Source organism: Chlorocebus sabaeus, chromosome 9 (genome assembly GCF_047675955.1).
Source record: "Chlorocebus sabaeus isolate Y175 chromosome 9, mChlSab1.0.hap1, whole genome shotgun sequence".
NCBI lineage: Eukaryota > Metazoa > Chordata > Mammalia > Primates > Cercopithecidae > Chlorocebus > Chlorocebus sabaeus.
Window position 1 is genome coordinate 102,100,438 of NC_132912.1, and position 17,809 is coordinate 102,118,246.

At 43.2% G+C, this 17,809-nt stretch overlaps 1 protein-coding gene and 1 non-coding gene across 2 annotated transcripts in view; one reads left to right on the forward strand and one right to left on the reverse strand.

Annotated features, from left to right (window-relative positions):
- Nucleotides 1-17,809, forward strand: part of CNNM1 (cyclin and CBS domain divalent metal cation transport mediator 1) — a 67,104-nt gene that overhangs the window by 19,090 nt on the left and 30,205 nt on the right. The window contains exons 2-4 of the mRNA XM_073019246.1: nucleotides 11,474-11,617; nucleotides 14,588-14,728; nucleotides 15,973-16,142. Coding sequence (XP_072875347.1) covers nucleotides 11,474-11,617; nucleotides 14,588-14,728; nucleotides 15,973-16,142 — 455 coding nt within the window. The remainder of the gene's footprint in view (nucleotides 1-11,473; nucleotides 11,618-14,587; nucleotides 14,729-15,972; nucleotides 16,143-17,809) is intronic.
- Nucleotides 11,922-12,028, reverse strand: LOC119623477 (small nucleolar RNA SNORD67). The gene has a single exon (XR_005239707.1). It is a non-coding gene; the product is annotated as a small nucleolar RNA SNORD67 (small nucleolar RNA).

Genomic DNA, 17,809 nt, shown 5'->3' on the forward strand with positions numbered 1-17,809 from the left:
CTCCTGGGCCCAAGCAGTCCTCCTGCCTCAGCCTCCCAAAGTGTCGGGATAACGGGCTTAAGCCACGGCACCCAGCCTTACACTATATATTTTACATATGTATTTGCTTTATTATTTCTTACCACTGCTTACAAGAGTATAAGCCGCAGGAGGAAAATGATTTCGTGCATTGTGCTCATTGCTGCATTTCAAGTGCCTAGAAGAGTGCTTGGCACGTGGTAGTCATTCAGTAAGTACTTGTTGAAAGAATGAAGGAAGAAGAATTGAAAGAATGTGGGGATTTGTTTCTAAACCGACATAAAGGAAAGATAAAAGATGACTCTTGGGTTATGACTTAGGGTAACTAGAGTTAATGGTACCATTTACTGTAGTGAAGACGGAGGGAGAGCAGGGGGAGTGTGTCAAAGACGGAGGGAGAGCAGGGGCAGTGTGTCTTGAAGATTAGGAGTTCCTATTTGGTTAAGTGATTTTGACAAGAGGACCCCTCAGGCAAACTATCTAAAACAGGATGGGTGTTCAGAATAGACATCGAGGCCAAGTGCAGTGGCTCACACCTATAATCCCAGCAATTTGGGAGGCCAAAGTGGGCAGATCACTTGAGCTCAGGAGTTCAAGACCAGCCTGAGCAACATCGCAAAGCCCCATCTCTACAAAAAAAAAAAAAAAAAAAAAAAAAAAAACAACAGCCAGGCCTGCTGGCTTGAGTCTGTTGTCCTAGCTACTCAGGAGGCTGAGGTGGGAGGATCCCTTGAGCCTGGGAGGCAGAGGTTGCAGTGAGCTGAGATTGCACCACTGTACTCCAACCTGGACAACAGAGTGAGGCCCTGTCTCAAAACAAAAAAAAATAGACACTTATGTTCAGATATAAATCCAGTTCTAAGGAAAGAGGTGATGGTGATACTGAAATTAATAGGCTTTGCTGGGATCTTTAATCAATAGGAGAGATGAGCAGAAGATCAAGGACCGGAGCAGAAGTTCTTAACTGCAAGTGCCCATTAGAATCACCCGAAGAAGTTTTAAACATTCCAGGGTCCCAGCCTCATCCAAGATCAATTAGATCAGAATTTCTGTGGGTAGGACACAGGCATCAGTAGGTGACTCCAATGTGTAGCCAGGGTTGAGAATCACTGAGTCGGAGTCTTTAAGATATATTTATCTATAGGTGAGGACTGTAAAAAGAAATCCACAATGGAAACAGAAAAGTTCCAGTCATAAGGGTGGGAAGAGAAGTAGAGTAGTCTTGACCAGGTTTTCTGATACCCAAGTGTGCCTAAGAATCACCTGGAGACCTTGAGGAAATGCAAATTCTGATTCAGAAAGCTAGGATGAGGGCCTGAATTTCTGCTTCCCTCACAAGCTCCCAAGTGATACCATGTTTCCAATCCAAGGACTACACTTTGAGTAGCACATGTCAAGAGTAGTGTTTTGGCTGGGCGCGGTGGCTCACGCCTGTAATCCCAGCACTTTGGGAGACTGAGGCAGGCAGATTACCCGAGGTCAGGAGTTCAAGACCATCCTGGTTAACACGGTGAAACCCTGTCTCTACTAAAAATACAAAAATTAGCCGGGAGTGGTGGCATGCACTTGTAGTCCTAGCTACTCGGCAGGCTGAGGCAGGAGAATCGCCTGAACCCAGGAGGCAGAGGTTGCAGTGAGCCGCAACTGCGCCATTGCACTCCAGCCTGGGTGACAGAGCGAGACTCAGTCTCAAAACAAAACAAAACAAAACAAAACAAAACAGCTATCTGGACCCGCAAGATCCTGATTCTGTAGAGCAGGGATGGGACCTCAGATCTTGCATTTTGAACAAAGGCCCAGGTAGTGTTCATGCTGCTACTCCAAGGAATACATTTCCATTGGTACTGAGTCACCAAGACCAAGGTAAGAAAGAGGAGACACTCAATGCTATCTACCAAGTGAATAAAAGATGCTGCAAGCACACCAGGAAGAAGAACGTAGCAAAAGCCACTATATTTGATAAGGTGAAGGTCACAAGTGAGGCAGAAACCATAAAACCATAAAACGATTTTGCTTAGTTCTCTATTTCCAAGCAATATGCTTTCCTCCTAGCTTTTATATTTTATCTTGGGAACAGTTACCAAAGTGCTGTAGCTATTTTTGAAGAAGAGAGGAAGCAAATCAATTATTTGCCTTTTTGTTCCCCCAGGGCATCGGAGGTATGCTAATGGGGTCCTTGAGAGCTCTTCTCTATGGATGTGCCTAAGCCATGTAGAAGAGATCAGGCTATATTTATTAAAGACTTTGGAAGCTATTTTAGCTTCTTCAAATATCAAAATATAGTTGTGATGTTGCTGTCACTGCCTTTCTGTATATTTTCACACTTTTATTTATTTCAGGCTCCGGGTTATATGTGCAGGATGTGTAGGTTTGTTACATAGGTAAACGTGTGCCATGGTAGTTTGCTGTACCTATCAACCCATCACCTAGGTATTAAGCCCAGCATGCATTAGCTATTTTTCCTAATGTTCTCCCTCCCCCCACCCCACCCCATCCCCAACAGGCCAGGGCTTTCAACCTCAATAGTATTGATGTTTGGGGCCAGGTAATTCTTTGTGGTGGGGGACTGTGCTGTGCATTGAAGGATGTTTAGCTTCATCCCTGGCCTCTACCCACCAAATGCCAGTAGCATTCCCTGCCCCAAGTTGTGACAACCCAAATTGTCTCCATACATGGCCAAATGCCCCTGGGGGGCAAAATCACCTCCATTTGAGAACCACTGCTTTAAAAGCAATGCCTGAAAACCTCATCTTCTAAGAAATCTGGCTTGTAGTTTGAGTATGTCGATATGAGGTAGTGATGATAAAACCTTAGGAGAACACTGCCAGTAACCAGTACTACGACTGCCCTTTGGATTCTTGCAGTAATGGAAAACACTAATTTGACCTTCTGTAATGGGTAATTTTACTGACCTCAAATGTGCCAAGAGCCTAATAGGTAATGTGGTATCTCAAGCGTGTCTCAGAGGAGATTGGTACAGAAGCCACAAAGAGACCCTTTCCCAAACCCAGCATTGAAGAGTCAATGACTACTTTTTGCCCATGTCAACAAAATACTACAGCCACTCACAGGATATAAGATACAGCATTAATCACCTTGCCACTGCAGCTATCCTTTGTTTTGGGAGGTTCTTTTCATGAGTACTTAGCATCTTGTGACCTTTAAGCTAGGTACACCAAAGGGACCGGGATTTACTAGACGTCTCGGTACTGATTTCTCTTCCTCATAACCATTGGACAAATCTTACCCAAAAACCAGTGGTTTTCAAACTTTAGCCTGCATCAAAACCACCTGTAAAGCTTATTAAACCACAGATCACTGGACTATGCCCCCAGGGATTCTAATTCACTAGGTCTAGGGTTGGGCCTGAGAATTTGCATTTTTATTTTTTTATTTTTTGAGACAGGGTCTTGCTCTGTTGCCCATGCTGGAGTGCAGTGGTACAATCACAGTTTGCTGCAGCCTCAACTTCCCCAGGCTCAGGTAATCGTCTCACGTCAGCCTCTCTAGTAACTGGGACTACAGGCACATGCCACCATGCCCAGCTAATTTTTGTATTTTTTTATAGAGACAGGGTTTCCCCATATTGCCCAGGCTGGTCTCAAACTCCTGGGCTCAAGCAGTCCCCCCGCATCAACCTCCCAAAGTGCTGGGATTACAGTCATGAACCACTACACCCAGCCAGAAATTGCATATTTAATTAGTTCGAGTGATGTTGATGCTGGTGGTCCAGGGATCACACTTTGAGGACCAATGTCATAAGCCAAGATAGTAGTTCTCAACTTTGGCTAAACGTTAGACTCACCTGGAGTGACACCACCCCCTCACCAATGAAATCAGAATTTCCAGGTGTGAGATCCAGTTATATTAATAGACTATACTTAAAACTTCTCAGGTAATTCTAATTCACAGCCAGCATTGAAAACCATTGAACTAGGTGAGATGCATTCCAAAGCATTGAGAGTGGAGGGTCTTACCAGGTGGCCCTGTTTCATAGAGAAAAGATAGATCACCAGTAAATATCAGTTAATCCTAGAGAAGTATGACTCCAACCCCTCAGGCTTCATTGAGGATTATTTCTCCTGTTCCACCCAAATGCATCTCAACACTGCAGTCCAAACAAGGTTCAAATCTCAGTTGCAGATCATCTTTGTTGTGTCTCATCAAGATGTGGGCAGGATTGGAGCCAGAGATTGTAAATCAGAGGCTGAGCTGGGAAGAAGTAGTTAAGGCTTGAGGGAAGCAAACCAAGGCTTGAGGAGCTCACAGCTGGTAGAAATCAGGAAAGGCCATCAGGACAGTGCTGGGCTTCTGTTGAGGCTGAGCACCAGGAACATGGCAGAAAATCAAGCCAGAGGCCAAAGAGTTTGTAGTTACCAGATCCGAAGTGAGACACCAGTGAGCCCAGAGTTAAATGTTCTTTAGACCTCAGAGACAGATGTAGCCTTCATTTTTAGAAAGTGCATTTTCATAAAACCCACTGTTCCTTTACTTTTCAACTCAGCCCAGAGATTTCTCATCTATTGATGTTCAGTGGCACAGTAGTATGCTCAAGAAACATGTAAAAATGCCTCATAAACTAGTATCATTCAAGAATTTTCCACCCAAAGAAGTATCTTCTGCCTCTGCTGAATCTTTATGAGATACATTATGCCCTTGGACTTAGCAGGATTAAAGTTTGTCACTTTCACTATTTTTAGCAATTGGAAGGGTGACTTTGCCAGGGCCCCAATTGTTTTGGACCTGACTCAAGACTGAGAGTGTGTGGAGCAAACTTAGCTTAGTCTGCTCTTCAACATCTGTAGCTTAATATGACTTTACCATGTGGTCTTGTTTGCAGTAATGATCCTAAGGGAATACAGTCTCTGCTTCCACTCTGCCGCTACCAGCACCTCCTCGCCAAGGAAAATGCCCACCAAATGAGACAGAACCCTTTAATGGAAGTTGGAAACAAGATTAACTTGTTTAAAAATATGCACAAGACACATGTCTCAATAGATTCTGGAGAAAGCTGAGAGCCTGTCCAATCATTGATTCACACCATGAGGGGTACAGGAGGTCCTGAAGAACATCCAACTTCAGTGCTCTTCTGTACTCTGTATAAAGCCTCCTCACAAACTATGAAGTTCTGCATAAATGATATTCTTCTTCATTATTAGCCTATATTATTTCACAGGCATCTCACTTTTCTAGAAAGTTGGAAGGAAACTGAGATTGGACTAATAGTTGTGAGAAGGCATTTGAGAAGTTTTGCTTCTAGTCTGTAGAGGGATGGCTCAACAGAAAAGGCCACAGTTCTCATTCACATAATCTCATAGGAAGGCAGAAGAGAAAAACCAAAACTTAAGCCACTCTACGACATATGCCATTAGGAAGTAAAGGTAGAAATGGTGAACAGGTAGAGAGGAGAAATAATATGTGTTAGATATGAGCATTTGCCCGGAGAAAGATGGAAACACTTGGGATATTTGAGCCCCCACTGCCCCAGTTGGACCCAGTTTAGGAGTTGTAAATATTCACAAGTCATCCCCGAGAGTTGATGAGGTTTCTGAAAGATGTGAACCCACTATGTCCCAGGCCAACAGCTCTTTGTTCTCATATTTTCCCTCTCCTGTCTGTGATCAAGCCCTCATCCCTTTTCACCGTTTCCACCTGCACAGAACTCATAATATGGTGCCTTCTCCCCTATTTCTGGTCTCCCAGCGGCCTCACCTCTGGGAGACCATTTTTACTCTCCACACATCCTAGAGCACAAAATGATAATGTGTGCTGTAAATTATTACCCAAGTCCAAACCAGCATTCCTCTCATTTCAACTCATTCTCTTTATGAAGCAGTCCCTACTTTTACTCAACTTGTGTTGTAGGTTGTAACTTTCAGCCACACCAACTTCCTGCTCATTCAGGCATGGATTTTTAATTTTTCCAATTGGCTTTCTTTTTAAAAAATAACAGCTTCATTGAGATAAGATTCACATACCGTAAAACTCATCATTTTAAAGTGCACACTTAATGCATTTTAGTATATTCAGAGTTGTGCAAGCATCCCAACAAATCTAATTCCAGAACATTTCATCACCCCAAAAGAAACTCTGTACTCACTTAGCCATGCCCCACACTCTCCCCAGCTTCTGGCAACCATGATCTACTTTCTTCCTCTATAGATTAGTCTGTTCTGGAAATTTTACATAAATGGAATCATACAACATATGGGCTTTTGTGTCTGGCTTCTTTCACTTTGCAGAATGCATTCAAGGGTCATCCATGTTGTAGAGTGTACTTCATTCCTTTTTATGGCAGGTTAATATCCAATTGTATTGATATAACACATTTTGTTTGGAATCATTTGGATTGTTTTCACTTTTAGGCTATTAGGTATAATACTGCTCTGAATATTTGTGTACAAGTTTTTGTGTGGACATATATTTTCATTTCTCTAAAAGTAGAATTGCCAGGACATTTGATAATTTTGTGTTTAACACCTTGAGGAACCACCAGACTATTTTTCAATCCCACCAGCGATGTCTGAGGGTTCAATTTTTTCTGCATCCTAACCAACATTTGTTATTATCTGTCTTTTTTATTATCGCCATCTTGTGGGTATAAAGTATCTCATTAGCATCTTGATTTGAATTTCCTTCGTGATGACAATGTTAAGCATCTTTTCATTTGCTTATTGACCAATTGTATATCTTCTTTGGAGAAATATCTGTTCAAATCCTTTGCTCACCTTTTAATTGAGTTGGTTTTTTATGTGTTGTAATATTTCATTATATATTCTGGATATGAGTCCTTTAATGATTTGCAAATATTTTCTCCCATTCTGTGAATTGTCTTTTACCTTTCTTGGTGGTGTACTTTGCATAGATGTTTCTAATTTTGGTGAAGTCCATTTGATCTATTTTTTTTTTTATTTAATTGTGTTTTGGGTGTCCTAAGAAATCACTGCCTATGGTAAGGTTTTCTCCTATTTTTTTTCCTAAGAGTTTTATAGTTTTTACTCTTATATGTAGGTGCTTGATCCATTTTTAGTTCATTTTTATGTATAGTATGAGGTAGGCATCCAACTTCACTTTTTTGCATGTGGATATCCAGTTATCAGCTACTAGTTGTTGACTTCTCAATGTTAAGCATCTTTTCACGTGCATTGACCAATTGTTTATCTTCCTTGGAGAAATATCTACTTAAATCTTTTGCCCACTTTTGGAGTTGCGTTTTTAAGAGTTGTGAGATTTTGATTTGTATTTCCTTACTGATAATATGCCAGGTGCTATTCTAGATTCTGAGGAAATAGAAGTAAATGGGTCGTAGCATACCTGTTGCCTCTCAGGGAGCTTACCCTCACGGGTGGCAGTGGAGATCACCTATAAATAGAAAACAACCAGGGTGAAATAATGTGTGTGCGATGCCTGACACTGTGCCTGGCCCCCGGAGTGTGCATAGCAAAAGGTAGCTTCAATAATAATAATAACAGCTATCATTGTTATTATAAATGCCAATACAGAGATGTGTGCAAAGTGCTGTGGCAGGAGGGAGTGACTTGCATTTGTCTCAAGATTGGCTTCACATAGGGCCACCCCCGGCACCTCTAGGGCCCAGGAAGGGAGTAGGGGAGGTGCAGGCATAGGGCTCTAAAAGACCAACCTTTCATGAGTGTGTGTGGTATGTGTGTCATGGAAACAGCTGGTTTTCTTGTCTCTGTGAGTGTCAACTCGGAATAAGGATTGTGATTGGCAATTCCCATCCTGGTCTGTACATAAGAAGAAATGGCTTCCTTCATTTGTTTGTAGAAGATCTTGACAGGCTTTGGAGGGAAGCTCAGAGGCCGAGAGTAAATAATAAAATGTTTCTAAATAGCTTACCTGGGCACATTATCTTAAATATGATATAATTAGAGCTGAAAGTCTCTGTTCCTTGGGGATAACATAGTGTGTCCTCAAACTGAACTTTCAGAGTATACAGCAATGGCGGGTTTTCATGTGGAAATTATAGTCCTCTGCAAAATATCGAAAACTGTTCATTTAATTTCATCATATGAACAAATTATCTTAGTGGTAGGGAGTATGGCTGTATTATATGTATTCCAGGGTTCACATTACAAAAAAAAATCCAATTATAGGAAACAATTTTAAGAAATCACTTTTCCAAGGCTTTTCATTATACTAGTCATTTGTTTTGTCATCTGCTAGCACATGTTAGCAGAAAAGTGAGAATCGGTGCCATAAGTTAAGAAAAATGTGTTAGAAATGAAAAACTTTAAATTGAGCACATTCTAACAATTAATATAATCTATTTTAAGCTACAAAGTACTTTGACCCAACTGGGTAGGATGTAGTTGTTTCCAGGAAGGATAATTTTAGAACCAATGATTCAGGATTTAAATTTTAATTTAAACATACTATTATATTTTATCAAAAAATAAAGGCTTTCTTTAGTATCCCGTTTTAATATCACCTATTGTATAAATTATGAGTTTTTATTCAGTCTTTGTTTCATCAGGCACTGATTGGCTGTCCGATATATGGAGGGAACCTTATTTAAGTATACGATCCTTTGTTCTAAAGTAGTTCATGATGTGAGGAGGAAATGCTGTCTAGTGTAGGACACATACATTGCTAGTTACAGGAAGTAGCAATTTGTGATAAATGCTGAAATAGAGGTTGGTTCAGATTCAGAGTGGGGTAGATCTGGGGGAGCTTTCTTGGAGAGCTGGTACCTGGGCTAGAGCTCAAAGTTGGTGGTAGGAGAGATGGCGGCAATGGGGAAGAGAAATCGAGGAAGTGGTAGTAACCTGGTACGCATGGAGTAGAATGATTAGGGGATGTAGCAGCGCACACAGTTAAGACAGGGAAGAGCCACATTGCAGAATCTTGATGATATTATACCAAACTAATGAGCCTGGACTTGATTCTGTAAGCAGTTGGGAGCCATAGACGGTTTTTGAGGAGAGCTGTAACATAATCAGATCAGTACAGAAGTAGGCTGAAGGTTAGGTTGAAGGCAGGGAAGAAATTAGAGACCATTCTTGGGTGATACGAATGCCATCTTTCCAATTTTGTTTTAGTTTAAAAACTCCAATGGGTAGCTGTCTTATGATTTCAGATATTTGATACAGAAGTTTATTTACGTTTTAATGGTTAATTATGCCTCCTGCGAACTGATGACTCCTCTTGACTGATATTTTTTAGCAATGGCCAAGGAAGAGTTTATAAAGGGTACTAATAAAGCATGAACTTGCTTTTTATTGTTTTCCATAATAACATCTGAGTCAGTACCCCAGATTTTCTCCTTAAATGTCTCTGAGCCAAGGAAAAGAACCAACCAGATTTTCATTTTAGAAAAAGGACCAGGAGGCCGGGCACGATTGCTCACGCCTGTAATCCCAGCACTTTGAGAGGCCAAGGTGGGCGGATAACGAGGTCAGGAGATCAAGACCATCCTAGCTAACACAGTGAAACCCCATCTCTACTAAAAATACAAAAAATTAGCCGGGCGTGGTGGCAGGCACCTGTAGTCCCAGCTACTCAGGAGGCTGAGGCAGGAGAATGGCATGAACCTGGGAGGTGGAGCTTGCAGTGAGCGGAGATCGCACCACTACACTCCAGCCTGGGCGACTGAGATTTCACCTCAAAAAAAAAAAAAAAGAGAGAGAGAGAAAGGACCAGGAAATGTGTCTATACAGCAGAAGAAAACAAACTGATATGAAGCAGGACTGTTAGACAAAACTTCAGTCCCCAGGTTAGTACTGTACCTAGTTACCTGGGTTTGCAATCCAGCTCTGCTCTTACAGGCTGTGTAACTTCAGACATGCTACTTAACCAATATGTGCCTCTGTTCTGTTATCTGTAAAATGTGGAGAATAGCACTTACCTCAGTGGTTGTTATGAGAATTAAATAGATAAATTTAGAGTTCTCTGGCACATAGTAAGACTTCAGTAAATGGAAACTATTATTATTCAGTCATCGGTCAATAAAAATGAAGTCTGTGAAGTCTCTGCCAGTGACACCTTGTAGTTTATAGTCTTTTCACATATTCACTAGGTCATTGGAGCTCCACAATCACCTTACAGGTACTGATTGTTCAAGCTACCATTGCTACTGACAAACTACCCCAAAACTTAGAGCCATAAAACAACAACTATTTTATTATGCTCACAGATTCTGTGAGTCAGGAATTCCAAAGAAGTACAGCGGGAATGGCTTATCTCTGCTTCAGTGTCTGGGGCCACAGCTGGAAGCTGCTTAAAAGGCTGGGGAGAGGCTAGGCGAGGTGGCTCCCGCCTATAATCCCAGCACTTTGGGAGGCCAAGGTGGGAGGATCATGAGGTCAAGAGATCAAGACCATCCTGGCTAACACGGTGAAACCCCATCTCTACTAAAAATACAAAAATTAGCTTGGCGTGGTGGCGGGCACCTGTAGTCCCAGCTACTTGGGAGGCTGTGGAAGGAAGGGGGGAGAGAGAGAGAGAGAGAGAGAGAGAGAGAAGAAAGAAAGAGAGAGAGAAAGAAAAGAAAGAGAAAGAAAGAAAAGAAAGAGGAAGGAAGGAAGGAAGGAAGGAAGGAAGGAAGGAAGGAAGGAAGGAAGGAAGGAAGGAAGGAAGGAAGGAAGGAAGGCAGGCAGGCAGGCTGCCTGCTTGGCTGGGGAGTGAGTGAGACAAGGGGCTGGATCAGCTGAGACTGGCAGATCCACTTCCAAAACGGCTTCTTCGCCAAACTGCTGGCACTTAGGTGGGAAGGCTGGAAGGGTGGGCTCAGCTGGGACTGGCACCTAAGCACCTACATGTGGCCTCTCCACTATGGTGGCCTCAGGGTAATAGACTTCTTACGATGTTCTTGCAGCAAAAGCTACATGCCTTTATGACCTAGCCTCAGAAATCTTATAATGGACATTCATTTCCCATTCTCTTTTGGTTGAAGTAGTCACAAGCCCACCCAGATTCAAGGGAAGGGGCTGTAGACCACACCTCTCCGTGGGAGGCATACCATGAAGGCCATGTTTTAAATCACCACACTGGCGTTATTTCCTGATTCTAGATGAGAGATGGTAATTCGGTGGAGATTAAATGATTTGCCAAGGGATAGTAACTGGGATAGTTAGTGGGGAAGGGGGCTTAGGGGAGGAGAATGACTTTTACCATAATTCTGACTCTAACTTCTTGCTCTTTCAATTCGTATATATTATATCAGCTAACACATACTTGCTAATATGTAAAAGTTCAAAGAAAAAATATCAACTGGTTTTGAGTATATTCAGTAACTTCCCTAAATAGAAACACAAATTTAAAAGACTAAGGTTTGCACTTATAAGCCCTTGCATAAAAACTTCATGTTTTAAGGAGGTCCAGGGATGAGTGCAGTCCTGAGATTGGTCAGATGCAACTTTGTATCATTTTTCTTACAAAGAAAGATCTATGAAGATGTCCCCGATACTTAACTGTGATTTCATTTGTTCTCTAGGAAAATCTCATCTGGCCATTGTCCAGCGGGTGAATAATGAGGGAGAAGGAGATCCTTTCTATGAGGTGATGGGCATTGTCACACTGGAGGATATCATAGAGGAGATCATCAAGTCAGAGATCCTGGATGAAACGGATCTCTACAGTAAGTGCACAGCCTTGACTGTTCCCAGGGTCATCTTATTTCCCTCCAAGACTCTCAGGTAAGGCCTTGTTTGATTTATAGAAAGGGTATCATGGCAAACTCTGTGCCCTGATGTGTGTCAGCCACTTATGCCAGGTGCTGCTGTGGCAAGATACCCTAGCTGGAATCACTTCTGAGTCACTGGGAACATGCTAGCTAAGTGTTTATCAGGAGGGAGCCTTCAGGAACTGAGCCAAGACTATGAAAAGGAGACCTCCCAGCCTTTGGGTAGAAAAGAGACTACAGGAAACACAGTGTTCCCAGGATGGTGCCCAGAGGCCCCTCTGCCCTTGTTTCTGTCCCCTTTGTTCTTGTTTGGTTGCTTCATCCACCTAGATGCAAACCCCAACAGGGGTTCCACTCACACCAGAACAGCAGTGAGCAGTAGAGACAGTCATGAGATTGCCTACTCACAACCTAAGCCAAAAACGGAATATTCCTTCTTACCCACTTCCCTGTCCTCTTATGCCTTTCAGCCCACCACCCTGGGTTTCTGTTCTTTCCCTGCCACTAGAATCCCTGCTCTTGTCTCTGTTTCCTTCTTTCTGGTCTGCTCCCGGTCCTAACTCCCTCACTCAGGAACAATATAGGCTTTTCTATGCAGATGTGAATACTTTGGGTTACTGAACCTTATCAAACCTTTGCTTGCAAACACTACAAAGGCATGCTTTGTCTCTAGGATTGGAATGTTATCTAAGTCCATGGGAGTCCCTAGGCCAGGAATTGTTTCCTCCTCAGAATTTAATCTCATGGAATAGCCATCCTTTCCTTCCTTGCAGATAACTCATTTCAGACTTCGGTCCTTAGTTTGTGAGATGCGGCCTTTCAGAAACTGGCTCCTGGTAGAAAGAGCTTTGATGCCATAAGTCTTCCTCACGTGGAGATCGAGCTTGGAAATGTCCTCTCCCTCCCCAACCTCTGCCTGCCACTCTTGATTTAGAATTCTCAGGTGTAGCCTGGGCAACATGGTGAAACCCCATCTCTACAAAAAATATAACAGTTAGCCAGGTGTGGTGGTGTATGCCTGTAGTCCCAGCTACTTGGAAGACCAAGGTGGGAGGATCCCTTGAGCCTGGGAGGCCCTGGCTGCAGAGAGCTGAGATTGTACCACTGCATTCCAGCACGGGAGCCTGGGAGGACTGTCCCAAAAAAAAAATAAAAATCCCGGATGTCTCAGATAAACTAGTGAAGCCATTCACGCTAAGGTGTTAGGTGCTGATAATAGTCTAAATGAGTAAACTCCCAGGGCACTTGTTTGAACAACATTAAGGCTTCAAGCACACACTATTAAAATCTAAGGAATGAAGGGGCGAGCAGAGGAATGATTCCCTAATGATGCCATTTTAAGTAGCAATCTGATGGGGGAGAAGAGGACTATTTAGGCAAACTTATACAAATCAGACAGTTGCTCACTAGTGAGAGTGAGGCTGATAACCTGTGTTTGCTACTCTTTTGCTGAGTGATCCTCTTTCTACAGGAGCAGATTAGGGTAAATCAGCTGCTGGCATGATTCCTTAAGAGCTGTGAAAAGGCCCAGAAGCCAGGGATACTGTCTTTCTTCTTGCATGACCCTGACCTCAGGTGATCTGGACACCTGGGTCTAGGTCTGCCCACTATGACTTGAGCAAAAGGAGTGTCAAAGCAGGGGCCAGATGACTGCGAAGTCCCAGAGTCAGAGCGGGCCACGGAAGAGCTGCGCCGGCAGGAGGGCACTTTATCCCTTCTAGAAGGAAACCCAAAAGCAAGCCCGAAAAGGAGAGAGGGCACACCAAGGAGCCAGATTCAGGGGCCTTATTTTCCTGCCACAAGGGTTCATTCCCTTTCATTCTCACTGCAGCCACTCAGCTTGCACCAGATGTTCCCCCACGGCCCTGTTTCCCTTTAGGCCAAGTTTGGAGAAAACCCAAATCCCTTTCCCTGTTCCCCTTAATGCAGATAAGATGGGCTAGCAGTTTCAAAATTTTACTCAAAACTCAGGGAAAACGAAAGAGAAAGAACCAAAGGAAACATTTCCTGTACCAAAAAGAGAAAGCAAAAAAAAGGGGGGGGGGGGGAAGTAGATATATTTAGATAAGCTTTAAAAAGAATGAGAACAAATTAAATTGGAAAAAGCAAATTTTTTCAACCAATAATTACATGCCTGATATATAGGCTCTTGGGAGGTACCAGACCCTGCCTGAGGCCCCCCACCCAGAAAACCCACCTTTAGAGATTATAGGTCCAATCTTATTTCTTCTCCTCTCTTCTTCCCTATATTTCCCCTGATTCCCTCCCAGTGGAGGGACTGGGGTTGAAGCAGGGAAATTGTGAGATAAGAGGTAGTGGCTGCCCTCTTCCCTTGTGTGGCATGCTTCAGGTACCACTCAGAGCATGGTTCAGATAAGCAGCAGGAGACTAGTTGAGGCCAGTTCAGGGGAAAGGAGGGGGACAGAGTCAGAAATTCCCTGGGCCCCTGCAACCCTCTCAATACTAAGAATGCAGGTCCCTTGTGTGTGTATGACTTTGTGTAAAAGCATTCTCACACGTAGCTTCCAGTTGGAGTCTCATAATTAATTGCACAAGATGAGTATGAGAGCTATATTAAATATTACTAGCCTCCTTGTACAGATTAAAATAAAAACTCTGATGCTTAGAGAGGTTGCATGGTGAGTAAGTAGTGGAACCAGCCCCAGAACCCCAGACTTGGGTACCCCAAGCCAGCTTTCCCCTTTTTCTACTATACACCCGCTAAGTGTGGAAAACACTGAAATGATGGCAGTCTCCCATTGTCTATCCCTCACCAACATCCTTCTACTTCCTGGGTGATACTGTGATGTCACCCATAGTTGACACTGCAGAAATGTTCTATCTGTCCCCTGTGATTCTGGGAAAACCTCCAAAGACCAACAGTGATTCTGAGACAGCTGCAATCTGTCCTCTGTGACCCCGCAGCTGACAATCGGAAAAAGCAGAGGGTCCCACACCGGGAGCGGAAGCGGCATGACTTCTCCTTGTTTAAGCTTTCGGACACAGAGATGCGGGTGAAGATCTCACCACAGCTTCTGCTGGCCACACACCGCTTCATGGCCACAGGTAGGACAAGTCTCCACTCCGGAGAAGCTAAAACACAATCTCTAGGGTGGGACCCAGGCACCAATCCTTGTTAAAATCTTCCAGCCTGATTCCAGTATGCTGTCAGGACTGAGAAGCACTGTCCTAGGAAGGAGGTTGCCTTAGATAGGGTAATGGATGCCACCTACTGTCGTATTGAGCCCCAGGCCTGATCTTATAGAGGAAGAAATGAGTATAATTCAACTCTTCTACCAGAGAAAAGAGCTAAAGAAACCATTGCCACACTTTTCCCTTTTCTACTCACTTCCTGGCTGAAGCCTGAGGCCATCTCCCTGTCTGTTAGACTTACGGTGCCCTAGAGCAATGCCATAGAAGCTATGAATTGTTTAAATACAGAAGTGGATTGTGAATCTTGGGATCTTTAGAAAGAAAAAAAAAGTGAGAAAATCCAAAGATAAACTCCTTCTTGTGAAGAAGGTCAAGTTTGTCTTTGAACCCTCTGACCATCCATGCCTAATTATTGTACTGACCTAGAATGATCATGTCTATCATGAAGTTCAATATTTAATTAATCCAGCACGTATTTATTGAGTGTATAATGAGCGCTAGCACTGTTTTAGGTGCTAAAGAGTAGAAAATTTTCAGTTGGAGCTGCTTTAAGATAGAATTTCTAGTTCTGAATACAGATTTCTTTTAACTACTTCCCAGAGCATATGTAATATAAGTAATATAAGTTTAACATATGTAATATAAGTAATAGCTGTAATATATAAATATGATGCAAGGATGCCTCATATTATTGACAACTTATTATTTAAATAATTGCCTGTCTCTAGTAACGTGGGATTTCATTTCATTCAGCAGATATATGTCATACAAATAAGCCGGATTAAATTATCTGCATTTCATTCAATTATAGCATTAAAGTATTTGTTGTTTATGTGGCTTAGCTATCCATGTCCAATTTTAAATAAAATCAAAGAAAATTAGTAATGAAACAGACATTTCCAGATGGAGACCTGTTTCTCCTGAGGTGCCAGTGCAGGGACACACATCTGCAGAGGACATGGGTAAGGCCCTGAGATGCACACTTGGGATTAGGATTCTCCACTCCAAAGGAACTGCAGAAGCCCTGCCAGCCTGGTGCCCTGGTACATGCATAGGGGGCCCTCATTGTGCCCACTCTGACTCCTCCCAGCTGCCACTGCTGGAATGGGTGGGACACAGCTGATGCTGATTCCTCCCTACCCCCTACTCGCCTCTAGAAGTGGAGCCCTTTAAGTCTCTGTACCTTTCGGAGAAGATCCTGCTCCGGCTCCTGAAACATCCCAACGTGATCCAGGAGCTGAAGTTTGATGAGAAGAACAAGAAGGCCCCGGAACACTACCTCTACCAGCGCAACCGCCCTGTGGACTACTTTGTGCTGCTTCTACAGGTGAGTAAGAAAGTCAGGGAACCTCTAAGGGCCAGATGAGGGCATCTCCAGGGTGAAGAAATGGCCATGCCTCCTTCAGCACCAAGTTCCGGGACTTAGCTGGCTGCCTCAGGAACAAGGCCAGCTGGGTGGACATTTCTTCATGACCCACAGGAGGGGGCTAGACACAGAAGACTGGTGTCCTGGGAGTGCTGGGATCTTTCACATTTAGTCTGACAACTCAGCAATGTTTGGGGTGGGGTGAATACCTCTCCAATAGGGGTTTTGCTTCTAAACTTCCAGAACTGCTGCTCTGCAGAAACTATAATACCTCCTCATCTCTGCTTGAACATCCCCTGAAATGAAACTGCCCACTGCCTGCTGAATTTTAGACAACTCTTCTTTAAACCCTTCTCTCTGTTGAGTGGAAATCTCACCATCTCTGACTTCCTTACTGGTCCCTGCTCTGCTCTCTGGAGGTGCACGGGACACATTCATTCTCTCAGCTGCATTTCAGCCTTTGTAGTTCCTGGAATCTTCTCCCCCTTAAGAGGACCAGGAAGGGGAAAAATGACCTGTTCAAAGAAGTGCAACATCTCCCCAGTGCTCACATAAGTATGATCACCTTCTGCTCTGGATACCTGAATAGGCCTGTCTTAAATAAGTGTCTGACATGATTACAGCTTGTAACACTGCTGGTGCCCTGTCTGGCTTCACCATTAGCTCTGTCACTGATTCCCTGTCCCTTCCCAACATAACCTTGTGAATCCTAAATATGCTGATTGTGTTTTAGAATCTTAATTAAGCTCACATGAACTTAGAAATGGTCTCCTTGTTACAGTCCACTTCCAACCTCTCTGCTCTGTCACTGTAATTTGCCTCACATATATCCTTCCAAATGATCTGAACAAAATGACCTCTCTTCTCCAAAAAATGGAGTCATGTGCTTCACTGTTGGAAATCAACAGAAATCCTGTTACATTGTTTGTATAATGTAATGAGCACATAGTTTCATGTCTTATACTGAATATAAACTTAACAGTTTTCAAATAAAACATGGAATAAAATGTAGTAGCAAGAGTGTAGGCTCAGAAATTTGAAAACTATGGCTTTAAAATTCCATTGTTGCCATCTCCCAACTAACCTTGACCAAGTTATTCAATCTCTGAGCCTCAAAATTGAGTCCCCAGTAAATCGGGGATAAAAATGGCATAGGCTTCATGGGGTTGTGGGGCTAATTGCATGAGAATCTATGCAGTGCACATAACACAGTGTCATGTCCATGCATGCTATGCATTACACGTCAGCTATCACTATTATTGGCAATTAATTAAACAAGCTTCACACAGAATTAGGTTTTATCTTTTTTTTTTTTTTTTTTTTTTTTTTTGAGATGGAGTCTTGCTCTGTCTCCCAGGCTGGAGTTCAGTGGCCCGATCTCAGCTCACTGCAAGCTCTGCTGGTTCAAGCAGTTCTCCTGCCTCAGCCTCCCAAGCAGCTAGGACTACAGGCGTGCACCACCACACCCAGCTAATTTTTATATATTTAGTAGAGATGGGGTTTCACCATATTGGCCAGGCTGGTCTCGAACTCCTGACCTTGTGATCCACCCGCCTTGGCCTCCCAAAGTGCTGAGATTAAGGCGTGAGCCACCACACCCGGCCTAGATTTTATCTTGACCTGACTTA